Source organism: Mixophyes fleayi, chromosome 11 (genome assembly GCF_038048845.1).
Source record: "Mixophyes fleayi isolate aMixFle1 chromosome 11, aMixFle1.hap1, whole genome shotgun sequence".
In the NCBI taxonomy this organism is placed as follows: Eukaryota; Metazoa; Chordata; class Amphibia; order Anura; family Limnodynastidae; genus Mixophyes; species Mixophyes fleayi.
The window spans coordinates 53073417-53101030 of NC_134412.1; the positions used below are offsets into that span (position 1 = coordinate 53073417).

At 40.3% G+C, this 27614-nt stretch overlaps 1 protein-coding gene across 1 annotated transcript; it reads left to right on the top strand.

The window, feature by feature from the left end:
- The first annotated feature begins 452 nt into the window (after positions 1-452).
- Positions 453-27614, top strand: REXO2 (RNA exonuclease 2). Its single transcript, XM_075191607.1, has 7 exons — positions 453-760; positions 3211-3294; positions 10732-10809; positions 11919-12030; positions 12599-12707; positions 15511-15564; positions 27259-27614. The coding sequence occupies exons 1-7, from the start codon at positions 620-622 to the stop codon at positions 27344-27346; spliced, it is 666 nt and encodes a 221-aa protein (XP_075047708.1). The 5' UTR covers positions 453-619; the 3' UTR covers positions 27347-27614.

Sequence of the window (27614 nt, forward strand, 5' to 3'; positions counted from 1 at the left end):
CTTGAAATTAGGGACATTGCAAAGAACAATTTCTGCTAACACGTTTTTAAAACCTTGGACTCTCCCTGGAAAGTAAGGCACTTTGATTTTCAAATTAACAGCTTGGGCATTGATGCAGCTCTAGCTCCTCTTCCACAACAGTAACTATATAATTAGTTTCCTTCATGTCAGGGTAATACATTAAATATTCGGTATTTCTTCTGACGGTAATATACATGAGTGCCGACAAACCAAAGTGAGGGGTCGTGTCTGAGGTCCGCGGGTTGTACCTTGCATGGGAGAGCAAGCTAGCTACTGTCCATCTATTATTTACTTCATCAAGAACACTCTCCACGTTGCTCTAATAAAGTCGAGTTGATTGCGTCATTATATGGGCGGGGCTTGTTACGTCGCGGACCGTATTCATTTACGCTAAAGCTACAGACCAGTCAGCGAGAAGGGGGTGTGGTTCGGCGTAGTGACTGCTTGGTAGGCAGCACCGCCAGCAAAGCATCTTCCGCTTGGTTTGTGGGTGGTGCGCAGTAGGAAGCAGCCTTCAGCTACTGGAGGTCTGGAAGTACCAGTTTGTTGTGCGGCTGCAGTGTAACCATAGTAGCACATCTGTGACAGTGGTAGTGGGATGCTTTATGCTCGCTGGGGTTTGAACGGCTTAGTATCGCGGATTGTTTATGGCAGTTTGATAGGACCACACCCGGCTGTCAGATCGCTCAGCAATATGTCAGACAGCATGGAGCAGCGCATGGTGTGGGTGGATCTCGAGGTGAGAGAGGAGTAGTGGTGAACAGTACATATTAGGCGGAAGACCTCTGGTTCTGGGCTTGTCAGTTCTTCCGTTGTAGAAGGGAGATCCCATTTTGTTTCAGTTTTTAGTTACTTATTTTTTTAAAAGCTAGAAAACGTCAGATGCTGTTTATACACATTATGGGGCAGATTCAATTCAGTTAGCCGAACAGTGTTTCGCAACCATTCTGGAGACACTTTGTGGCGGAGATTTTGTTAGAAATCAATGCTCATTTTTCCTTGTGCACAATAGAGGTGCGAGGAAAAATCCACTGAGATTTCTACCATAGTAACTAAAAAAGTGTGCAGAAAATTGAATTCCTACAATATATCTGTGTTATAATTTAAAATAATGGAATAATGATAATTAAGAACTTTAGGGTTGGAGCCTTGCGCGATGTGCTCCTGCACTGGATATTACGGTACATTAAACAACTGTGAGATGCAAGGAAAAATAAATGTTTTGGTACCCTAATATACTTAAGAAAACATTGCTCTTAACTGAATCCGGAGATGTTGTGCACTGACAATTGCAGTAGGAATTTCCTCTCAATTTTGCTCGCACTTCTATAGTGTCAAATCTCCAACGTGAGGTGTCTCGCGAACATCCTGAAAACGCTTTGCATCTAATTGAATCTCTCCTTTAGGGATAGATTCAGTTAGCCGCGTTCTGCCACACATTATTACCGTTGCTACGATAATGGCTGTGCATTATTACTCTTACTATGGTAATTTTTCTACTGAGAAGAGCTGCGAGCAAAAGTCAACTGAGAAATTACCGTAGTAACGGTAATAATGTGTGGACTGTGTTGTTGTAAAGAACAACGTGGCTAATTGAATCTACACCTTGGAGTTATAGGGATGGACTCAGTTAGGTGCGAGTTACATTTCACATCTTTTTTCTGCTTGTAATATACCAGAAAGCAGTTGTTTTATAAGACCTGCAGAGGTGTGAGCAAAAATTAGAGAAATCAAGCCGTTGTGCCTTATGGAAATTAACTGCACTCTACACACTCTTATTAGGCCAAAGCTGAGTGACAGAACAAGTGTATAGAGAAAGTTGGAGAGAACCCTAATTTTCCCCAACTGCACATGGTTACATATCCCACAATATATTTAATATGTAATGTGAACGTTGTAGTTGTTCACAAACTATCCCAGCAAAAAAAGCATATATAAAAAACAAATCTTCCAAGCATGGGAATGTGCCAGTGATTTAGGAAAAATTCACATCAATGCTTTTTGGAAATTTGAAGTCTAGATACACTTAAATATACATACATACTATGGGCCTGATTGACTAAGGAAGCAAGTAAAAAAAAAGAGTGCGTTTTCTCCTGGACAAAACCATGGTACAATGCAAGGGGTGCATTTTAGTTTATTATTTTGCACACAAGTTAAATACTGGGTTTTTTCATGTAGCACACAAATACTAGATAGCTTTATGTTTACACTGAAATTTAAAGTTGATCTAGGACATGCCCCACCCTAACTATAAATCTGTCCCCAAAATATCCAGATCTGCACTGCATTTGTATTACTAGGTGTGCAGGAAATCAAAATGCATGTCAACATGCACGCCCAGTAAAAACAGTCTGTGCTGGAGATTCCAACACCAGCCCTGCCTACTACCACTTTAAGACCATCCCCTTTATTTATATGGACTTTTCTGTTTTCTTCCTAAAATACTGCTGAGTTTAGCTCTGCTTATGGCTTAAATTAATGATGAGAGTCAGGGGGATGTGAGGACTGTTATTGCATGTGACACTATTGTATATTATTTTTTTATTTCATGGGTTGAAGCGCACCTGGAATGCATAGTGTTGCAAAGTGCATCCCATTAGAATTTTAGGAAAGAGACCTAATCTGGTGACAGAGATTGCAAGACCTTTTGCAGGAAGGAAAAGAAAGCAGAGGAGGAAAGAATAAAACTGTTTGTACTGCCAATGTCTTTTTTTTTCTGAGAGGACTGTATGGGTGAACAGTTAATTATCATATAGAGAATGAGGTACTAAAATAAACTGCACAATTACTTACACACCTCTCTTTTAGTTTAGCTCATTATTTAGGTGATGCTATCTGTAGAGTTCATGTTTAGCCACTCCCTCCTGTCGCGCACTTTATTGTTCCACCTAGAATGTGCAGAGAGCAATTCAATTACAAGTGCTGTAGTAGTTATCATATCTGAATTTAGGCCTTCATTTTTTCATTTTTACTCACACCCTTAAGTGGTGCGAGCAAAAATGAGTGAATTAATCCCAATTTTCAGACATGATCATTAAAATTGAAATACTGTACTCTTGGCACATTCCATGTGGGAAAAATAAAGTGCGAGGCAACTCTCAGCTAATTGAATTACAGCACGCCTACTGCTTGTCGGCTATCCCATATCTTTTTTTATCTTTTGGTCATGTGTTATTTGTATTGCAGATGACTGGATTGGACATTAAGAAAGACCAAATCATAGAGATGGCTTGTTTAATAACAGACTCTGATCTCAACATCCTTGCTAAGGTAAATACGTACTATAACTAGGCACAGACAAAAAAATGATCTCTGAAATATGTGGACATTATTTATTCTTTTTACTCCTTCTCATTGGTAAACTAACCCTGATTTCCCCTGTTGCTTTTATTAAAAGTAAAGTGTAATGTAGTATTCTTCTTAGTAATCAAGATAAGGGTGCTGAACCAGAACAAAAGTCTCAATTTGCAAAACAAAAGGGCTGTTATATCTAAATACATTGCTGAGAAACCACCTGTATGTTAGTCCATCACAAGACTTCGCTAGTAGACTTCAAGCAGCTCATTCAAGATTCAACTGACAATGAGCAAAAAAATGGTCTCCCAGTGGTAGGCCAATTACTTTAACCTGCAGGTCACCTTTTACTGCCACAGAGGAATGTCTGGACCAAATCGCCACTGCCTGTGCTACGCCCTACTGTCCTCTTCTCCTGTATTTCATTCTTCCCCCACCTTATATACAAGCAGTAGATAAATGAGGGTATTCCATGTTATTCAGTGTCACTGTTTGGCTTTGGGCAGAGAGTTTTGGTCACGTTACTACACTGCATGACCCATATCAGCAGCATGGTGTGTGATACCAGGGATATCCCCTCCTCTGCCTGTTGCTTGTATACGAGATAAAAAGTGGCAGTGGGGAGTGTGATTACATGGCAGGGGAAGACTGGTGGAGGGGAGTGGTAAAGCTGATGGTGTAAAATTAATTACAAGGGAGGGTGGTGGGAGAAATTGAATTACAGTATATATGTCTATGTTGTGGCCAACGTCAGAAGTATTCTAAAGCTGACATTATTTCAACAATAGTTGAAATTCAGCCATTAGCCGCTATGTACATATATATATCTATATATTATAATATTATTATTATTATCTTTAATTTATAAGGCACCGCATGACACAACATGATACACAGACACAGGTAACATGGTAATGCAAATCAAATTATTACTGGGACAATGAGTGAATGTGATGGTAGAAATCAGCGAGAAGTAGGCCGAAGCTTAAGAAATTAGGGCTAGGGAAGCAGGCCAAGAGGTACAGAGGTTGTTGGAATAGTGAAAGGAACACACATGGAAAGAGGGCTCTGCTCCTGAGAGCTTACATCCTAAAGGAAAGGGGAGACACAAATAGGGTGGTACTAACTGGGGGAGAGAGTTAGGAGGAGGACTGAGACACTTGAATGAAGAAATAAGTATTAAGGGCACGCTTGAAGCCTTTGAGAGTAGATGCTAACCTGATGGAACATGGAAGATCGTTCCACAGCTGGGGAGCAGCCCGGGCAAAGTCCTGGAGACGGGAGTGAGAAGAGGTGATCAGTGAAGCAGTGAGGCGGCGGTTAGAGCCAGAGTGGAGGGGACGGCTAGGAGTGTAGGTAGAGATGAGATTGGAGATGTAGGGAGGGGAGGATTGATTAAGATCTTTAAAGGTGAGGGTGAGAAGTTTACATTTAATTCTGTAGGCCATGAGTAGCCAATGTAACGACTGTTGGAGGGAGACAGCAGAGATAGAGCGGTGGGAGAGAAAAATGAGGCGGGCAGCAGCATTGAGGATAGACTTAAGAGGATCAAGACGAGAATCAGGTAGACCACAGAGTGGTTACAGTAGTCAAGGCGAGAGATTGCAAGTGAGTGAACGAGGGGTTTGTAACTTCCATGGTGAGAAAGGGGAGAACTTTGGATATATTTTCCGAAGCTGGAAGTAGCAGGATTTTGAGAGGGACATAATGTGAGGCTTGAAGGAGAGCGAGGAATCAAGGATGACCCCAAGGCATCAGACTTGAAGGACAGAAACGAGGGTAGTGTTATTAACAGAAATAGAAAGGGGGGAAGGTGGGGGAGTCCTGGATGGGGGGAAGACGATAAGTTCAGTCTTGGAAATATTGAGTTTAAGGAAGCGTTGGGACATCCAAGATGAGATGGCTGAGAGACATCAGGAGACACGAGACAGAAGGGAAGGGGAGAGGTCAGGAGATGAAAGATAGATTTGGGTATCATCAGCATAGAGGTGTGGTACTGGAGGCCAAAGGAGATGATGAGGACACCTAGGGAGGAGGTTTAGAGGGAGTAAAGCAGGGGGCCAAGAACGGAACCTTGAGGAACGCCAACAGGTAAGGGAATAGGGGGAGATGTGGAGTCATGTGTAGAGACTGAGAAGGAGCGGTTGGTGAGGTAAGAGGAAAACCTGGAGAGGACAATGTTACTGGGGCCTATAGAATTGAGAGTTTGCAAAAAGAGTGCGTGGTCATCAGTATCGAAGGCAGCAGAGAGGTCAAGAAGAATAAGAAGGGAGTAGTGTCTTTTGGTATTAACGAGGAGGAGGTCATTAGTGACCTTACTGAGGACAGTTTCAGTGGAGTGGAGGGGGCGAAAACCGGATTGAAGCGGGTCAAGGAATGAGTGAGAAGAGAGAAAGGAGGTCTGTGTGTATATATATATATATATATATATATATATATATATATATATATATATATATATATATATATATATATATATGGATGCCCTCACAGGACCTTTCCAATCTTGTAGTCTTTATTCCATCTTAGAAGTCTTCTTATAATATGGAATACACCCTGCAAGATTTTAAAAAGTTCTGTAATTGCCTTCTAATTATAGTACTTTACAGTCCCATGGTCTTGGAGTTCCTGCACCCAGACTCAAGAGATATGTACAAACATGAGTGCATTTTTTGTGACGAGTTTGTGATATGTATACATACACCGATCGGCCACAACATTAAAACCACCTGTCTAATATTGTGTAGGTCTCCGTCGTACTGCCAAAATAGCTCTGACCTGTCGAGGCATGGATTCCACAAGATCTCTGAAGATGTTTTGTGGTATCTGGCACCAAGATTTTAGCAGCAGATCCTTTAAGTCCTGTAAATTGTGAGATAGGGCCTCCATGGCACAGACTTGTTCTTCCAGCACATCCCACAGATGCTTGATCGGATTGAGATCTGAGGAATTTGGAGGCCAAGTCAACACCTTTAACTCTTTGTTGTGTTCCTCAAACCATTTTTGAACAATTTTTGCAGTGTGGCTGAAAGAGGCCACTACCACCAGGGAATACAGTTGTCATGAAGTGGTGTACTTGGTCTGCAACAATGCTTAGGGTAGGTTGTACGTGTCAAAGTAACATCCACATGAATGCCCGTACCCAAGGTTTCCCAGCAGAACATTGCCTAGTGCATCACACTGGCTCTGTCGTCTTGCCTTCTTTCCATAGTGCATCCTGGTGCCAGCTCTTCTGCAGGTAGCAGATGCACACACACTAGGCCATCCACATGATGTAAAAGAATTCATCAGACCAGTCCACCTTTTTCCATTGCTCCATGGTCCAGTTCTGTTGCTCACTGGCCCATTGTAGGCGCTTTTGGCAGAATACAGGGGTGAGCATGGTCACTCTGACCCGGCTACGCAGCCCCATGTGCAGCAAGCTGCAATTCACAATGTGTTCTGACACCTTTCTATCATGCCAGCAATACATTTTTCAACAATTTGTGCTAAAGTTGCTCTTCTGTGAGATTGGACCAGACAGGTTAGCTTTCGCTCCCCACGCGCATCAGTTAGCCTTGGGAGCCAATGACCCTGTCGCCAGTTCACCGGTTGTCTTTCCTTGGACCACTTTTGGTAGGTACTAGCCACTGCAAACTGAGATCAACCCACAAAACCTGCTGTTTTGACCCAGTTATCTAGCCATCACAATTTGGTCCTTGTCAAAACCACTCGGATCCTTGCGCTTGCCCATTTTTACTGCCTCCACATTAACTTCAAGAACTGACCGTCCACTTGCTGCCTAATATAGTCCACCCTATGTTATGTGCGTATTGTCGCTAACCACTAACGATAGTCGAACCTCGATTTGTGTTTCCAACGCACAAAGATTTATTCGCAAATAGTAGAATAATATGCTCAAGCGAAGTGATAATAAATACAGCCGTTACATATCGCAGGTGCTCTGGATCCAGTGTGCAGTCATTCAATCCTGAAGTCTGGGGACAAGATGTCTGAACACTAGATGTGAAGCTGCTGCTTATATACACACAGAAATACAGTAACACAATGAAGATGGTATAGCTTGCATCTATTGGTCCAGGTCTCAGGAAGGTCCAAGGGGTTGTCAATCATTGGCTAGTTCATCCTAAGGAATCCAAAGGAGGGGGGTCACCTCTCCAGGGGGTATGCTCGGCTCTTCTCGCCAAGATTCCTTTGTCTTAAGTAGTTCATAATTCCCTATCATTCATAACTTGTGTATGCACTCTGCGATTCCTTCACAGAGTGAACCAAACAGTAGGATATGTAAAGAGGTGTATTATGATACTACTCATGATATGATTCCTTCAACCTGTTCCGTGTATTTCACTAATATGCATGTAACTCTAATATAACATATACATACTACTATATTTCGACATAACTGACTGTGTTGCAACTATCATTAATGTGTACTATTTTATAAGTATGCGTGTTTGTGCGAATGTATGGTAAAAGACCAATTACTGTTGCTGCCACGTGTAGTTGATGCGTACGCCCTTTCACGCCGTAGCGTGACCTTGTACGTTGTAGCGTACCGTACGCTTCTTTTCAGACAAAGACAACCAAGTTAGCTCGACTTTAATTGAAATGACTTTATCCAATTTGCTGACTTTGACACCTATGACAGGTGTCATTATTACGATGTTACGACATTGATACCATTGTTATATATAATGTCACTGGATTAGTGTTTGAAGGCAGGTACATTTCACCTAGGTTACTAGCCTACTAGTTTTAAACCCCCAGGGAAATGTTATTGTGTATAAGCTGCTGAAGGACTATAGGCCTGATAAAAAGCCGGAAAAGGGTCCTGGGATTATGGATGGAGAGTTAGGGCATGCTCCATTTATTTGGTACATAATCCGGGTCTTTCAAGTTACCAGTGATACTGGTGGTAAGCAGGAGTTGCACCTGAGTGGTGCTAGTAAACGACTGCAAAGCAGCCTCTCACTGCCTGGGGACAGGGACTGCAGAGTCTCTGTGAAAGAGAGCCTGATATCTGCCTGTAAGTTACTGTGCTGAAACTTCTTTTTGTTTTGACTTAGTTTGTTAGTCAGGAGTGACCAGTGTTTAGTTGGAGCTGAACGTCAGGGTGTTTATTTTGGAGTCTTCACTTGTTTTCTCACTGAATCAAACTGGCTGAGGCCAGTTGCACAAAACCTTTGGGGCTAGATTTACTAAGCTGCGGGTTTGAAAAAGTGGGGATGTTGCCTATAGCAACCAATCAGATTCTAGCTGTCATTTTGTACAAGGTACTAAATAAATGAGAGCTAGAATCTGATTGGTTGCTATAGGCAACATCCCCACTTTTTCAAACCCGCAGCTTAGTAAATCTAGCCCTTGGACTTGTGTGAAATCCGTCGGCTGCCATAAACACCATCCACCCCAGAATTTGGTACCGGGCCTCTCTACCAGGTTATATATATAAATTGCATCACCCTCTGTACCTCTAGGCCTGCTTTCTAGCCCTTTTTTATTGAGTCCAGACCTTCTTCATGTTTACATTGCCACCATTCTCATTCACTGTCCCGTAATTAACTTCATCTGCTTTACCAAGTTATCTATGTCATCTGTCGACTAGTAGATGTCTGGAATAATTATGTTTAATCTAATAATGAATTATGTAGACAGCATAAGCCCTGCCCCAGTTCTGGCCACAAATCAGCATATTTGAACAAAACTCTTTCCACTTTTCCATTAAGCCCCATCCCTTTGCAGGCAACTAATCGGGATGTCCCATCAAAATATGGACAATTGGGAGGTATGATTATGTAATGTCTACTGCAGTATTTCTCATGTAGAACCTTATAGATATCTACTGGCACCTTTAAAGATAAAATATAATAATGTAATATTTATGAGAGAGAATGGAAGAAGCACTTACGCTGCAAAATATAAGTTTACATTTTTGAAAACCAAAGGATAGTTTGGGAGGCCTAATAAATGGAAATGTTCCTGCATAGATGGGAGGCTGCCCTGGGCTGATAAATAAGTATCTGATATATTAATACCCAAAATTAGATCTTCATTTCAATTTCAAAATAAAAGTGATAGTTTATATAATACTTTTTGCTAGCCAGCCATATCCCGTTTGGGAGCAGTGGTTGTGAATACTTTGTATGCATTCATACATAAGTGTAAATCTAGAAATGGAAACAGCACATCCTCTGGACACCATAAATCTCGGCATCTTATAGATGTTTAAAAGTAAATTTCACTTTAACAGAATATTAACTGATCTGTGCTTTTGTTAAAGTTGACCAATCATCTTTGAATTAAACTACACTAATGTTTTTAAAACCCCAAATACATTTATTGTGGTTTAATGTATCAGGGAGAGAAAAGAACTATTAGAGTGAAAAGATATGTTCATATACCCGGAATATTGCCGGGATGGCAGTGTGAAAGGGGTATTAGATATGGGTTGTTGCAAATTTGTACAAGTTTCAAAGAAACAACTGTCAAATGCCCACAAAGCTGCAGGAGAGCATCTGAGACCATATTCAACGCAGTGAGTCCACCCAAACAGATAATTGGTAAAGAGTGACTTTTATTTATGCATCTTTATTTGTAAAATTGGTTTGTTATGATTTCTTTTGAAATTAGTATAATGGTAATACAATATTTAATAGATACATTTTAAACAACTACCTGTACAGTGTAAGAGTGCATGCTATTTTGAATACTGTCTCGGTTGCTCTCCTGAAATGTCATACGCTACTGAACCATACAAAATACATGCATTGTACAAATGAAATTGATGTCTAGATTATAAGAATGTGAAAAGTACTATTTTCCAATGAAAATGAGTTTTAAGGTAAAAGGGAAAGAGTCTTAAAATTCACTGTCTTAAAAACCACCTCATTGTTTATCATCACTATATTGCTCCATATTCTAGAGGTCTCACAGTCTGAACCATAACATTGTGGATCCAACCTGCCTAGTGACCACATTTAACCCATATTACAAAGCCTCCTTCTTCAGTGGCACTCTGCCATGCTCCACACACAGATGTACACCCTCACTGTGCCCAAAATACATATCGCTCTTATCTGCACAATGCCGAATTTCATCATCATCCATGGTCGTACTGTTCATTCCACATAGATACTGTTTCTTTAATACTCAGGTGTCTTTCATACCTCCTTCTTTCACCCATAACTACCAGTTCTACCCTCTACTCGAGCACCCTATTGTATTCTTACTGTTGTCTGAACTTAAACCCTGTCTGTCCTGCTCCATAACCGTCCCAACTCCCCAGGTAATCTCTGTACACTGACAACAATAGATAACATTTTGTGATTGAAAAGTGGAAACAATTTCAGATACACAAGAACAAAATATAACAACTGTATTTTCCTGTAAGTTCACTGAACATTCTTTTAATGGCAGGGCCCCAATTTGATTATTAAACAGCCAGATGAGCTACTTGATGGCATGTCTGAGTGGTGCAAGGAGCATCATGGAAAGGTAAGATTTATGACACTCTAACTACATGTGGATGAAATCTAGCTGTCACTTTGTCATATGAAAGACCAACTTCTAGGAGATCTTTGTGAAACAGGCTTGACAAGGGGATTACAGACCCCTGAAATGCGCACTATAGTTCCATTGTTTTTCACAAAGTGTGGCAGTTGTAGCTATTATGCGAGTTTACAGTGATTTGTTCACTGTTCCATAGTTATGCAGTGACTAATGCAATCCTCCTTATTGATTACTTGTTTCATTGTGTTAATATGAAATTTAAGTCTTGTGTTTTTGGGGTGAATGTGTAATCTGTTTTTTGAGAAAAATGTACTTTAACAGTTTTATTAGCTGTTGTAATAATAACAAACCTGTGGGACAATCCAGTCACTCCAGCTGAGCAGCAGGATCTGTTTCCAACTTAGTCACATTTGGGAGACCAGATCAGGTATTTACAGCTGTACGGCGTGCAGGATAAACGACCAGGTCACTTGAATGTCTGTGTAAGTCCAACAGTTTTCATCTGTTGATGGTTTGAAGACTAACCTTAGTGACACAGTGCTGTGATCATGGGTTTGATTCTGACCAGGGCCTATCCGTTTGGAGTTTTTATGTGGGTTTTCTCCAGGTGCTACAGTTTCTTTCAAAAAGAGCATCATGTTTGGTTAACTGGCTGTTGACAAAATGGACCCTAGAGTGTGTTTGGTAGGGAATTTAGACTTAAAGCTCCAATAGGGCAGAGACTTTTGTGAATCATTCTTTCTGATTTATTTTTTGCTATTGTGATAATCCCTTGCTGTCATAGTATGTATTGATTTGCTTTTTATATGTGATTTGCTATTTCAGTGTTAAGTACACCAGATTTAACCCCCCCCCCCCCCCATCTTATTTGGTGTTTTAAATAACTGCTGTAGGTTATCATATTTTCCATGTTCCAGTTGCATGGCTTAATATGTCTTGAGACAGTAGTAATAAATCTGTATGTAGACTGATCTTTAAAGCACACCCTCCCCGTTATTGTAGTCTTTTCTAATATGCTTTCAGCTAAATTTGAGAGCATTTATAGTATAGGGTTATTATTCATTTTCATCGCAATATTTTTTTCCTCATTTCAGTCCGGCCTTACCCAGGCTGTGCGGGACAGCAAAATATCGTTGCCACAAGCGGAGTATGAGTTTCTCTCTTTCATCAGACAATATACACCACCTGGCTTATGCCCTCTGGCTGGTAGGTATTCTGTGTCATGTTGCTGTTTTGTTGTGAATGATATATTGAGAAAACCATCCCGCTGCTACTTCGTTATCCACTTTTAAAATAAATTTTAAAGAAATGCCATTTCTTTACTCCTGCTCCCGCCCCCTCAACAGTTTCCAGCCTTTCATCCTACACTGTCTTATTATTATGGGCAAACCAGTAGGTAAGCTGAAAGCACTAATGCCTGGTGAGTAGAGTTCGGTACTGGGGAGTGGGACACTAAAATATGGCATCCGCTCTTATTAAATAGCATACACACTGCGTATCTATACTTTTAAATCTTATGCACGAATGCTTGTCATATCGTCATGCGTTGAGGTGCTCATCTCACCAATCTTTTATAAAGGGTTTGATAAATCGAAAGGAGCCAGGTTGCCAGTATGCAACAGGAAGTACACCTTTGGTAGTCCTTTCTTCTGCTGTCTGCGAGTCTTGGATTTGCCTTAACGTAAGATGTGTGCTCAGAAGTTGCGCTGTTATTGCCTAATATGTATCACATACAGAAATAAAGTACAATGCACATGTCGCTCTTTTTCTTCAGGAAATTCTGTGCATGTGGATAAAGTGTTTCTGAACAAGTATATGCCTCAGTTTATGAGACACCTGCATTACAGGATCATTGATGTCAGCACTGTGAAAGAGTTGTGCAGGTAATGTGTTTATGCAATCTGTATTTTTTGCATGGTTTACTTCTTAATGAGAACAGGTCAGATGTTTTTGTGCAAGCTATAACTCTCTAAAACAGACATAGAGGGGAATTCAATTCGGAGGGAAGAGTCCCTGAAGCCTCGCTGATGAGACTCTGCTGTGATGTTCTGGTTGGAATCTCCACTCATTTTCCCTTGCACCTCCATAGAGGTGCAAGACAAAATGAGCGGAGATTCCTCTACCGTAATAACCGGAAGTGCGCACAGCATCGTATTGTTTGAGGCTTCGCTGGCACTTTGCATTTAATTAAATTCCCGGTTAATGCTGCATAAAATTTCACTGATAATAAACATAATATACATTTTATTTATGATATGAGTGTGTTCTCTGTAGAGTGCTGCGGAATTAGTGGCGCTATATAAATAGATGATAATGATTGTATTTCCTCCTGGAAGAGATGCATTGTGTTTCCTTAGAAGATATTTAGACCTTTTATAAATCTCCCCTGTATACTGTTACAAAGTAGCAAAAGCAGAGCAGATGACTGTCTTGAACATAACTCTCCATCTATACTCAGTCAAGCTAATTTTCATGCTCCCTGTGATATCGGGCCAGTTGCCTGTTGTTGGCTACAGTATCACAGCGTGTGTGACTGGCTTATTGTTTGACCACCATCTGTGTCTGCCTGCTGACTGTGTGACCCCCATGTCTACTGTGGGACCCCACTAGGTCTATATATCTGCACTTCAACCCCCATTTATCTGCATTGTGACCTCATGTGTCTCCAAATGTTGTATGTGCACCAGGCACTCCTTCCAAATGCTACAAAGTACAAAACAAATCTGCCTGCAGGACTTCTGTACAATGATGCAAAGTATTTTTACTAATCTAATTTAATTTAATTTATATTAACATGTTTTTGCATTAGTGTAAAAATAAAATAAAGTTTATGTTATTCATAACTTATTTGAAGGTCCTTGAAAAAATAACCTATTTTGATCAATTCTACTTCTGTATAAACCGAACATTATAAACTTCTTAATATGAATTCCTCCATTTGCAATATTATCCATTTATGTTTTAATTCACGGTCCCCAAATAATACTGTACACTTAATTGGAAAATAATAGTTAGGTTTACCAGGTGTGATCAAAAAGAGGCAGTAAAATACCACATAAAAATAGTTTTTTATTTTTACAATGAAGCCACATTTGTGTATGACCACAATAAAATGCAAAGCTCATTATAATGGCCAACATACCATACAGAAAGCATTGTGGTTACCATCATACAATAAAGAGCCTGTTTTAGACCACGGTGCTGAGCCCATTGGTGTCCATTGTACAGTGCTGATCACTATGCAATGCAGAGGTCCTGGTGAGCACTATGCAGTCTATAGTGGCCACCTAAGGCATTGTATGATTGGTAGTCCATGGTGACCACTTTACAAAGTGAGCCCATTGGTGGTCAATACACAGTGTAAACTCTATTCTCTAGTAATCGGTCCAATTCTCTGACATTTTCCATCCAAGTGAAGCAACAGTAGGAAGACGAAATTAAGAACCTCCTTCTCCTAGTCTGCCTCCTTGGTGGTACAGTCTCCTGTACTGGGCAGATTCTCCTAGTTTAAAAAAAAAAAAAAGCGAGAAAGAGACCTAGGGGTATATTTACTAAACTGTTGGTTTGAAAATGCGGAGATATTGCTTATAGCAACTAATCAGATTCTAGTTATCATTTATTTAGAACATTCAACAAAATGGTAGCTAGAATCTGATTGTTTGTTATACGCAATATCTTCACTTTTCAAACCCTCAGTTTTGTAAATATACCCACAGGACTATGAAAAACTAATTTTTAAGACATGATTTAAGTTGAGACTTAATAGGTCTGTTTACCTGGACACAAAACCTGAAGGTTACAATGATGTTAAACTGATACTCCCAGTGAGAGGTAATGTTTATGACTGGATGCTAAAGTGTGATATTAGAAAAGATAACTAAATATTTAGATCATTTTCTGTTTTCTGATACATGTTTATCAGATATGGTTGATGTGGATTGCCTGCTGCAAGACATTAAGTCCGTGATGGACAACCTAATACGCTTCGGGAGCCACATGGTTTTGCCATCTAACCTTCAAGAGGGCCACACATTGGGCCTGATTCATTAAGGGAAGTTAAGCAAAAAACTGAGTAAGTTTTTTTTTCTCAAGATTTCTGGACAAAACTATGTTGCAATGCAAGGGGTCCAAATTAGTTCATTAATTTGCACATGAGGAAAATACTGTCTTTTTTCAAGTAGCACACAAATATTTGATAGCTTATTTGTACACTGAAATTTAATGTTGAGCTAGGTCATGCCCTACTTCAAATATAAATCACATTTTAAATTTACCTCCCCCTGCAATGCAACATGGTTTTGCCTTACTTACTTACTTTTGCTTAAATTTCCTTAATGAATTAGGCCCATTATCTTTACTCTTAGTAATAAGTTAAAACAATACATTTAATCAAAGAAAGAGACACCTGTTATAACATATATCAGCAGGTATTTTAAATAGGTGTTACAAGCTTTTACCAACAAATCTGCCAAAGCAGGAAGGAGCTGAGAGCCGCAAGTGAATGCTCGAAGGGCCGCCTGTTGCCCATCACTGCAAGTGATGAGAAAGGGAGATGATTTTGTAATGTATCTTTCCATCCAACAGTTTTTGCATGTTCACCACTGCATACAAATTCAACCCCTGTACTTTAGTAATATACAGATACAGCACATGTCCTGTCTTCCCAAAATTCTGTTCTTGTTTCAGGCGTTGGTATCCAGTGGACTATGAGCGTGCACCAAAGAAAGCAGCTTCTCATAGGTAAGACCTTTTCGCAGAATATTTCTCAATCCAATCTTTTTGTGAAAAGTTTAAGATGATCACTGCATCATTTCCTACTGAGGATCTTGGAACCTAAAGGAAGCATTTCTTTGCTCTAAAAAAAAAAATATAAGTATAAATTGTGCTTAGGAAGAATTAGCAGATTAGAAAAACTATTCACAGTATAACAAACAAACATATACTTTAAATATGAAATTTAGACTACCAGAAATAGCTCTGGTCATAAAAAAGTTTCAAAAACAATATACCACTCAATGAGCACCACGTGACAAGATTAATGTCCAACGTAATCTACAGCACACACATGCTGAGCATCTGAATCGCCTTCCATCATGACTTGGGCTAGTGTGGTTGGAAAATGGCTGCGCACACAGACTGATAGCGGTCATTTTCTGATCACATTTACCAACATGCCCAATAATGAGCCAATGAATTGTGTGCCATGCCCTACAATATTGAGCCAGTATGTGCTGTATTATTGTAGTGTATGCGGCTAGCGTTAGAAGACAATTTACAATCGGCTTAAGCTATCATGCCACTACCACTTGTATTGTTGAAATTCTGCTACTTAAATTACAATTTTTATAGAGAGAATGTAAAAGACAAAATATTTAAATACCTTTAATTATGATATAGGCACCATTGTATCAGGAACAGCACTGGAGAATGGGCCTCCTGCAAATATCAACAGACTGAGAGTTGACAATTTGTGACACAAATTGCAAAGCAACAAATAAGGCTGTATTCAGTCAGCTAAGTATAGTCAAAGTGCTGAAAAAGGCATGTCAGAACAAAAGATTTGTGAAACGTTGTTAGTCATGGTTAATGCCTATGACGGCACCAAATTTCATGTCTGTCAGCAAAATCTAAAGAGATGTGCTTGCAGCGGACTAAACTCTGAACACTGGATATTTGGAAAATTATTGCTTGGTGTGATTAGTTCTGACCAGGTACTTGGTGTCCTGCAAAATGCAAGAACACCTTTCTTTGCTTCAATTTATTTGTATTAAATACCACCATCATAAGTGTGAGATGAACGAACACATAACAAATCTCTGCAGAAATGCAATGCCCAAAATAAACACAAGATGTCAGCAGTTAAGCAAATTATTACAAAATGTTCTAATGAGTCCTACACCATCCTTATTTTGAACTGATGAAAGCTTTAGTCAATCTATGGAATTAGACTTGTGACTACATATTTGACTTTGTGTATACTACAAACCAGTGGTTCTGGATGCATAGTTGGCCTAGAAGGACATTTGAGCAACAGTTTATGTATCCGCTCACCCCCTCTAAAACCTGGACAAGATACAACTGGACCACCTCACATTGGTTTCGTCCCAATCGGTGCAGAGGTGTTTGAATGCATTACTGGACAGACAAACAGACCAATGATTTTTCTACATTGGATTGACTTCTATTTCTGAGAATTGTATTTATTGGGATCTATACCATAATTTACATGTTGTTGGTCAGATTCTGTCACTGCCTGTTTGGTTGCACTGTGCCTTGATACTATGTCTGAGAAAGGGACCAGTTCTAAGGCCAAAGCTTGGAGAAGGGAAGTCTGTTTTGTATTTAACTTATTCCAGATGTCAGACTAAATTACCTACCGGGCTGTAGGATCCAGATGCCCTCTGTCTGGTTTCTGAAGCCAAGGACCCCGACTCACACACGTATGAAAATGATGCATCTGACATGGCGGAATGTTCGTGGGCGAGATCCCTGCCACAGTCCACTGGAGTGCACTAAACTGACTGCACCTTCTAGAGAGATCAATATTACTCCTTATTTGCTTTTTTTTCGGCACCTACGTCTGGAGTAGTGGAGTCTTTCGGGCAGAATCGGGCTCCACATCTATGGCCCAGGAGGCACCTGCCTGGACTAAGAAGCTGGAAAAGTTTTGTTTTAGAGTTGTCTAGATTGTTTTCTTTTTTGGAGAATCTATTTAAGGCTCTTAAGGCTCAGAGACAACGAAAATGTCAGCCGTTTTCTCAAATTCTTTCAGGTTAGAATTCTGATTCAGAATTCTCTTTGCAAAAAGAGGGGAAGCTTCTGGGTGACTCAGGCACAGAGGATCCTGTGGGGTTTAAGGGCAAATCTTTTGAAGGCCACAGCATAGACAAACTAGTTTTGGCAGTGCATCAGGCCCTGGACAAGCTAGAGGGGGATGAATCTCAATCTACAGAGGCCTCCTTATTTAAAAGAAGGAAGAAAAGGATTGTTTAATTTACTTCATCTTCTCACTTATCTGAGCTCCTGTGTGACGCTTTACTAAGCAGGATAAGAAATGTCTAATTCCTATAAAATATCTTGTAGCATATCCTTTGCCTGCTGATGAAATGATATTGAAGGTAGGTACTTCAGTGGCTTGCCTCTCTAAGGCCACCACGCTTCCCATCCCTGGGGCAGCTTTGCTCAATGATGGAATGGACAAAAATTGTTGTGCAGCACTTAGACGTTCATTGGCATCAGCTTGGGTTTCCAAGGCCATGGAAAAATGGTCTGATCAGCTCCTGGAAGGATTACAGTCTGACTGTTCTAAGTGTTGTCCCTCACCTGCATCCCAGCTGTCATGACAACAGCCAGGACGTCCCTTCCAGTATCGCTGTCCAGGCCAGCACCAAGGCAACGACCAGAATGCCTTTGCAATCAGAGCTGCATCCCAGCATCTGTGGCAGCCAGGTGCGTGTGCAAACTAGTGTTTTATTAATTAAGCTCCTTCTGGAGGGACAATTACCGTCGGAACTTTTTTGGCCACTTCATCTATTTAAGACAGGGAGGGTTTTGCCTGCCTGCCTGTTGTAGCGTCTGTGTGCTGCACAATTGCTGACCGGCTCTGTCCTGTGGATACTCTGCATCTGACCTGATTCCTGTTGTGACCTTTAGATTTGACCCTACTTAAATGCTAATTGCCCCTGACCTCTACCTGTTTATTGGATTACCCCTGTTTGCTACCTGCCCAGACATCTAGCCTATTTTCTGTTTATCCTACTCGCTACGGACCCACGACCATTGAACTGTCTTTTGTATCTGCCCTCTGTATTCCGGTTATCCTCCACCCTGTGCTCCGGTTATACTGATAAGCTTTTATTATCTTGGAGTTAAGACCTGGGGGCATCCAAGTACTCCAAACCAGTTCTACGGGAAATGTGTTTGCTATATGTGAAGACCTCTATTAGCCTGGTTCTAAAAGCTTATCGAATAGCCATTAGACTAAGACTAAGTCAGAATTGCTCCATATCAGAAAAGTATCTGAATATTTTGGTGACACAGCTCTGCCTGCAGCTTCAACCCCAAGGTAGCAGTATCCCCCAAATGGATTTGGGAATTTGATTCAGCGGTAAGTAAAAAAATATACTACAGTTATGGCCAGAAGTTTTGAGAATGTCACAAGTATTGGTTTTCACAAAGTTTGCTGCTTCATTGTTTTTAGATCTTTTTGTCAGATGTTGTATGATGTTGCTGAAGTAACATTGCAAGCATTTCATAAATGTCAAAGGCTTTTATTTGACAATTACATTAAGTTTATGCAAAGAGTCAATATTTGCAGTGTTGACCCTTCTTTTTGAAGACCTCTGCAATTCGCCCTGGCATGCTGTCAATCAACTTCTGAGCCTCATACTGACTGATGGCCGTCCATTCTTGCCTAATCAATGCTTGGAGCTTGTCAGAATTTGTGGGGTTTTGTTTGTCCACCTGCCTCTTGAGGATTGACCACAAGTTCTCAATGGGTTTTAAGGTCTGGGGAGTTTCCTGGCCACGGACCCAAAATTTAGATGTTTTGATCCCCAAGCCACTTAGTTATCCCTTTACCCTTATCACAAGGCATTGTTCATCAGCAAACTGTTCTTGGATAGTTGAGAAAAGTTGCTCTTGGAGGATGTTTTGGTATCATTCTTTATTCATGGCTGTGTTCTTAGGCAAAATTGTGAGTGAGCCCACTCCCTTGGATGAGAAGCAACCCTACACATGAGTGGTCTCAGGATGCTTTACTGTTGGCATGACACAGGACTGATGGTAGTGCTCATCTTTCCTTCCCCGGACAAGCATCCAGATGCTCCAAACAATCTGAAAGGGAATTCGTCAGAGAAAATGACTTTACCCCAGTCCTCAGCAGTCCAATTCCTGTACCTTTTGCAGAATATCAGTCTGTCCCTGATGTTTTTCCTGGAGAGAAGTGGCTTCTTTGCTGGCTGCCTTGACACCATGCCATTCTCCAAAAGTCTTCGTCTCACTGTGTGTGCAGATGCACTCACACTTGCCTGATGCCATTCTTGAGCAAGCTCTGCACTGGTGGTACCCCAATCCCGCAGCTGAATCAACTTTAGGAGATGGTCGTGACGCTTGCTGGACGTTCTTAAGCGCTCTGAAACCTTCTTCACCTATTGAACCTCTCTCCTTGACGTTCTTGATGATCTGATAAATGGTTGATTTAGGTGTAATCTTACTCGCAGCAATGCGTGCCTGTGAAGCCCTTTTTGTGCAAAACAATAATGACTGCACATGTTTCCTGGCAGATAACCATGGTTAACAGAGGAAGAACAATGATTTCAAGCTCCACCCTCCTTTTAAAGCTTTCTTTCTGTTATTCTAACTCGATCAACATTACAGCGCGATCTCCAGCCTTGTCCTCGTCAACACTCTCACCTGTGTTAACGAGAGAATCACTGACCTGATGTCCGCTGGTCCTTTTGTGGCAAGGCTGAAATGCAAGGGAAATGTTGCTTTTGGGATAAAGTTCATTGTCATGGCAAAGAGGGACTTTGAAATTAATTGCAATTCATCTGATCACTCTGCATGACACTCTGGAGTATATGCAAACTGCCTTCATAAAAAGTGAGGCAGCAGACTTTGTGAAAAATAATACTTGTGTCAGTCCCAAAACTATATTTCTAAACTGTATTTCTATATATATATGTGTGTGTATGTGTGTATATATATATATTATATATTCATCATCATCACCGTTAATTTATATTGCGCCACTAATTCCGCAGCTCTGTACTGAGAACTCACATTAGTCCCTGCCTCATTGGGGCTTAGTCTAAATTCCCTAACACACAGACACACAGACTAGGGTCAATTTTGTTAGCAGCCAATTAACCTACCAGTATCTTTTTTTGGAGTGTGGGAGGAAACCCACACAAACAGAGGGAGAACATACAAACTCTTCACAGATAAGGCCATGATCGGGAATTGAACTCATGACCCCAGTGCCCGTGTGTGTGTCTGTGTATATGTGTGTATGTATATATGTGTATAATAAATATATATATATATATATATATATATATATATATATATATATATATATATATATATGTGTGTGTATCTATCATCTTTTTCTCTGGTTGATCCTGCAAACATCTATTCAGCTAATAATGTGACATGATTCAGTGCATATAAGAATGCAGACTTGTTCAAGAGGTACAGTTTGCTGTTTAGATAGAACACTAGAATGGGGAAGAAATGTGATCAAAGTGACTTTGACTGTGGAATGATTGGTGCCAGACAGGGGTAGGGCATGCGGTTGAGTATATCCGAAACTACTTCTATGATTGTATGGTGCCCAAAATTACAAAACATTCTACGAATGGTAGTTCTGTGGGTGAAAATGCCTTGTTAATGAGAGAGATCAGAGGAGAATGGCCAGACTGGTTCAAGCTGACAGGTGATAGTAACCTTGAGCACAGAACCTTGAGAACAGTGGTATGCAGAAGAGCATCTCTGAACATACAGAACATTGAACCATGTAGTGGATGGATTACAGCAGAGAAGACCACATTGGGTTCCACTCCTGTCGGCAAAGAACAGGAAACTGAGGCTATAGTGGGCACAGGATCACTAAAACTGGACTGTTGAAGTAATTAAAAGATGTTTCCTATTCTGACAAACATCAATTTTTGATGTGACATGTAGATGGTAGGATCAGAATCTGGCGTAAACATGAATCCATCCTTCCTTGTGAAGACTAGTGGTGTAATGGTGTGGGGAATCTTTTCTTAGCTCACATTAGTCTTCCTTTTAATTGCTACAACCTTGTATTGTTGTTGACCATGTGCATTCCTTTATCACCACAATCTACCTATGTTCTAATGGTTACTTCTAGCAGGTTAACACACTATGTCACAAAGAACATGTCATCTCAAACTTGTTTCACAAATAGGACAATTAGCTCAGTGTACTCTAATGGCCTCCGCAGTCACCAGTTCTCAATCCAATAGCACACCTTTGGGATGTGGTGGAACGGGAGATTTGCATTATGAATGTGCAGCCGTCAAATCTGCATCAACTGCTTGATGCTATCATGTTAACATGGACCAGAATCTCTAAGGAATATTTCGAGCACCTTGTTGAATCCATGCCACAAATAATTCAGGCTGTTCTGGGGGCAAAGGGGCAGTCCTATCCAGTAATAGAAAGGTGTACTTAATAAAGTGGCCACTGAGTGATTAAGATATTTTCTTAAGAAGGTTATAAAAATGATGCATTTAAGAAAAGTTAAAATTAATCAGCGTAGAGAAGCATTAAAGCTTATAGACTGTCATAGCACTCTCAAACAAATACATGGACACCAAATGGGTCATATATGTTCAGGGATATACAGCTAGTGAACAGAAAACTGGATACACTAATATAACCTGCTTAAAAGGACATAGGGCCACCACATGCATCTAGTATGGCCTGCATGTGCGATGGCATTAAGACTACTAATGACTGATATTCTGCAGGAGCATTCTTCAACAAGAAAGTCACTGAAAATATCCCATAAATACTTGATTGGGTTCAGATTTGGTAGCCTAGATAGAATTTCCGTATCATATGAATAACATCAGTGGTCCTGGCACATCTCCTGTCTAGGAAGAAACAGTTCAACATGGTGAGAAAATGGTCACTCAGTACCATTAAGTAGCGATTAACATTGACCTTGTTTTCTAAGGAAATAACCTAAACCATGGCAGGAAAATCCCACAGCATTATGGATCAACCAGAACCCTTCATTCTTAGAAATAAACACTCAGGGCTGTAGACTTCTTTAGGTTAACATCATACTATACTCCTCTGTTTCTCAGGAACATGGTGAAGGATGATTCATCTGACCATATTGCATTCCTCCAATGCTTGGTAATTCATTAGCTGTGCTCTTTACAACACTGAACTCAAAAAATACATGTGAGTTCGTCAGAAATGTGGCTGATGCCACAGGTTAAATGTGCAGTCAATTGATCTGCAGTAGCTTGCCTATTTTGCCTTGCACTTTAAATTAATGCTAGAATATCACAATCTTGGAGTATACACTTTTACCCATTGTTGCTCTTTGCTGATGATGTTTTTTCCTGTTGAGATTCAGGCTGACATTTCAGCCACAGTATCTTGTGAAGCGTTAGAAATTTGCATTATTTTGATCACTGAAGCAACTACAAAAAACACGCCCCAACCTCTCTTTAAAAGTCACTGAGGTCTCCACTTAGTCATGCTAGCCATAATTATTTCCAACCACGGCAGTTCAGGATGACACTGAGAATGGTAGGATATTATTTGCTTAATTAATGTATGGATGACACCTGTTTGGAAGCCCTTGGTGTCCTGTGTTTACGATTTTATTGTCTACTACCTGTACTTGATGGTAACAAAAGCTCTAGAAATAAAAATTAACCAGTGAGGCTAAATAAGAGTATTAGAAATAAGGTGCAAAAAGAACTTTTAAATTATTAAAACTAGAAGTGAAAGTAGCAAAATTTGTAATTTAGAGACCTATAAACTAATTCCTGAATACCAATTTTTGTATGTATGAGGGTGTCTGGGACAGGTTTAATATGTAAAAATGTGTTTTATATATAATAGGGAGTGGGTAATGAAAATATACAATGGGGGCATAAAAATGCTTATACTCTATGCATATAATACAAATAGTTGAACTGAGAATAATGAATGGCTCCAGGCACTGTAGTATACAATTGTTCTTACACTAAACTAGTCCTTTTCATGCCATTCGGATGAAACGCGTTGAAAGTGAAAACACCCATCCTTAAACCTGTCTTGGACACCGTACATACATATGCAAAAATTGGTATCGGCATCATACAAAGTATCCCATGCACTTTCATTAATTTCTATTTCCTTTGATTAAACTACTATTTTTTTTATTTTTTTTTTAAAAGTTTTATTTTGCAAGGTCGTGATAACAACAGAGAATGAATGACACAGTGCATACTGATAACAAAAGTAGTCAGGAATTAACAATATCAACAACCAGCATAGATCATGTGAAGTCACTAAGTCAATCAATCAAACAATTTTAGTAGTAACAGATGACCTACGGTTTTTTTAGAAAGAGGAAGAAAGAAAGAGAATACATAGAGGAAGAAAGGAAAAAGAAATGAGAGAGAAGAGGAGAGAAGGGAAGAAGTGACTAGATCCATTGTTAGTTGGAAAAAGAACCAAGAGGGATATGAGGTTTTAAAGCTGAGTTAAGTAAAGGGTGGGCATGCCTGGAAGAAGGATAACCATGGGTCCCAAACCTTGGAGAAGGCTCTAGAGGAATTCCGGATAATACTGGTCATGTATTCCATCCGTTCAATCTGCCAAATTCTGTTGATTATGGACTGCATGGAAGGAGGGGATTGCGAGCGCCGTCTCCCGCTATTTGGCAGGTAGCTGCCGAAATAATATGCCTGATCAATTTATTCTGGTGTCGGGTTGCCGTGGGAGCCCCCATAGGAAGAAGAAAAAATTTGGGCTCCAGGGGAATATCCACCTGGAGAATTGAGTTAATCAGACCTCTTATCTGGATCCAGAAGCCTGTCAGTTTTGGGCACGACCACCATGTGTGGAGAAATGTGCCTTCATGGGAGCACCCTCGCCAACACCGATCAGAAGAATCAGGAAGGATTTTGCGAAGATGCGACGGCACATAGTACCGTCGATATAGCACCTTATATACGTTCTCTATAATTCTAACGCAGATGGAACTACGGCGTTCTCGTAAATTTCAGACCATTCCTCTTCCAGTAGCTCTTCACCAAGGTCCCGTTCCCAGGTTAGTTCATGGGGGGGGTCTAAGAGAAGAGGAAGCAAGTTCGTGGTAAAGCGTTGATATTAGACCTTTAGTTGAAGATTGGCGTAGACAGATGGCTTCAAAGGTGGAGAGAGGTTGGGCTAGCAGGAGATCTTTAGTAACACTGTGGAAATGGCGAAGTTGCAAAAACTGATAAAAGTGCTTTGAGGGAATGTGGATCTGCGATTGAAATTCAGAAAACTGAGTAAAAGTTACAGAGGTGGATAAATGATTGAGGTAAATGACTCCCCGCGAGTACCATGGCTGGAATGAGCTATGATGCAGTTCGGGGGGAAAATTCCGGAGAGTTGAATAGCAGAACAACCGGAGAGGGATGGGGAGACGAGGCAAATTTTTGGGATGTTGAGTCCCAGATGGATAATGTGTGTGAAACTATTGGGTAAGATAACAATCGTTTAGGGCGACGAGGCCTTGGGACCCATAGGAGAGAGGATAAAGAAAGCAATCCCAGACCCTCTGCCTCAATTTTAGACCATGCCCTGGCTTCCGTCGAACCGGACCACAGGACACACTGAGCGAGTTGGGCGGAGAGGTAATATCTTCGAAAATCAGGGATCCCCAGACCTCCCCCCTGCGGGGATCTCTGAAGAACCTTAAGTCGGACCCGGGGTCGTCTGCCCGACCAGACAAATATGGAGACATGGAATTGCAGAAATTTAAAAACATATGGCGGGATGCGGATGGGAAGAGTCTAAAAGAAGTAGAGCAGCCTGGGAGGATATTCATTTTGACGGCATTAATGCGTCCAAGCCAGGAGATGTAAAGCTGTGACCACTATGTAAGGTCTGTTTTAACTTGATCGAGTAGGTGAGGAAAATTGGCTTGAAAAAGATGTCGATAGTGCTTTGTGATGAAAACACCCAAATATTTAATTTTGTGGCGACCCCATTGAAAAGGGTATGAGCGTTCTAATGATAGCTTGTTTGTAACCGATATATTAAAATCTAGAACCTCCGTCTTATCTGGATTAATCTTGTAGCCCGAGAAATAGCCATAGAGGTCTAGCTCATCTAGGAGGGGGGGAACCGACGTTTTGGGGTTAGAAATAGTGAGGAGGACATCGTCCGCGTACAGGGCAATCTTGTGGGTAGAGGGGCCCACCTGTATGCCAGATATCTCATGATTGTTTTGAATTCTAGCGGCCAATGCCTCAATAACGAGAGCAAATATCAGTGGGGAGAGGGGGCATCCCTGACGAGTGTCGTTCGTGATCAAAAAGGGCATCAAGGTCAGACCATTAGCGAAAACAGTAGCTGACGGAGACCGGTAGAGGGCTAGTATACGATTAAACTACTATTTTTTAAGCAGTAGGGACCATACCGAAGCAGCACAGATTTTTTTCCCACCACCAAAAAGTTTCTGAATAAAGCACATAAAATCTTATAATTTTTTAAGCACACAAATGGTAAAAAAAAAAAAAAAAAAAATAATCATAGTAAAAACACTAAAATGTAGACAGAAGATTGTGGGTGATAAAAAGTGAGCTGGCCTGTTAAATACATTCTTTGGAATAGTGGTCCAGATGCAGGAAAAACTGCTGAATAATATGTTTTGATGGGAAATCTGCTTTAGAAAAGGATTTAGAAATACTAGTATATATTAAATTGCATGCAGTGCCAGACAACAGCAACAAGAGCTAATCAAATTTTGGGATTCTTAAAAAGAGGAACAAATACATGGGATGCAGACATAATTTTAGCACTGCCTAGTCACTTGTTATACCACATATGGAATATGGGGAACAGTTTTGGTCACCTGTTTAAAAGGAGGACATATTAGAACTTGAGATGGTTCAAAAACAGGCAAGCTTATTTGTTAAAGTGGGTAAAGTGCATCTTAGAGGTTTCCTAATTCGTATAATTTATGTTCAAGACAATCCTTTGTTTAATGAGCTTTTGATAACTAGGACTGTGCAGATGACAAGAAGAAGAAACTTTTTCATACATAGAAAGGGGGTTCTTCACTGTAAAGGTAATCAGACAATGGAATTCTTTGCCTAGGAAGTTGGTGGCGGTAAGTTCATACATGGATTTAAAAATGAATTGGATGCTTTTCTACTAAGCAACGAGCTCTCAAGCCATGAACATTTAATGTATTATTTAGTGTGGTTGATCCAGGGAATTATTCTGGTTGCAATGTAAAGGGGTCAGAAAGGATTTTTTTCTCCAGGGAAGATAAATTGCCAGCTGCTTTACTGAAGTTTTATTTTGCTTTTTTTCTGGTTAAACAGCTAGTCCATATAAAATAGGCTAAATTTGATTAAACATTTTGTTTTTGTTGACCATGCAAACAATTTAACAATGTGAACCTCTATCAACATAATACCATGAAACTTGGCAGGTACCAGAAGTATAAATTGAACACTAGAGAATAAGTACTTACCTCTTTTACTTTATCTAGTAGGACCTATTCACAGTGTTGATTTAATTACGCAGGAGCATACATTGATCAAGACAAATACCGCTACTTATTGAATATGTGCTGTTGACATTGGTAATTTCAGCACCAATGATTTTCCATCGTGCCCCTATCCAAAATAATTCTGCCTTTTATTACTATATAGTAATATTTTATCATTTGTTTTTCAGAGCTCTGGACGATATCAGCGAAAGCATCAAGGAGCTGCAGTTTTATAGAGAGAACATTTTTAAGAAGACCACTGATGCGAAGAAATGAAATGATGAAAAAATTCAGCAGATCTGAGCTTGCCACTAACACATATTTACATGTGTAAATGCTCACCGTTGTTCCTATACATGTCCAGGTGTAATTATTGTTAAGACCAGTGCAGCTGGTGATTATTTTGTTGGTGATCTTTACACCGCTACGGAATACCTCCTGGAAGAATTGCCCGTTTTGTAAGCAAGCATGGGTTTAAATCAAGTTTTACACAGTTAGCTAAGTTGCTTATTTTTGATGTTATTTGTCATTGCCAATAAAATGC

What these genes read in the sequence shown, in the direction of transcription:
- REXO2 (XM_075191607.1), top strand. Translation starts at nt 620, where the DNA reads ATGCTTTATGCTCGCTGGGGTTTGAACGGCTTAGTATCGCGGATTGTT. An exon ending in TGGTGTGGGTGGATCTCGAG is followed by an intron (nt 761 to 3,210) that starts GTGAGAGAGGAG and finishes TTTGTATTGCAG; the next exon opens with ATGACTGGATTGGACATTAA. An exon ending in ACTGTGAAAGAGTTGTGCAG is followed by an intron (nt 12,708 to 15,510) that starts GTAATGTGTTTA and finishes TTCTTGTTTCAG; the next exon opens with GCGTTGGTATCCAGTGGACT.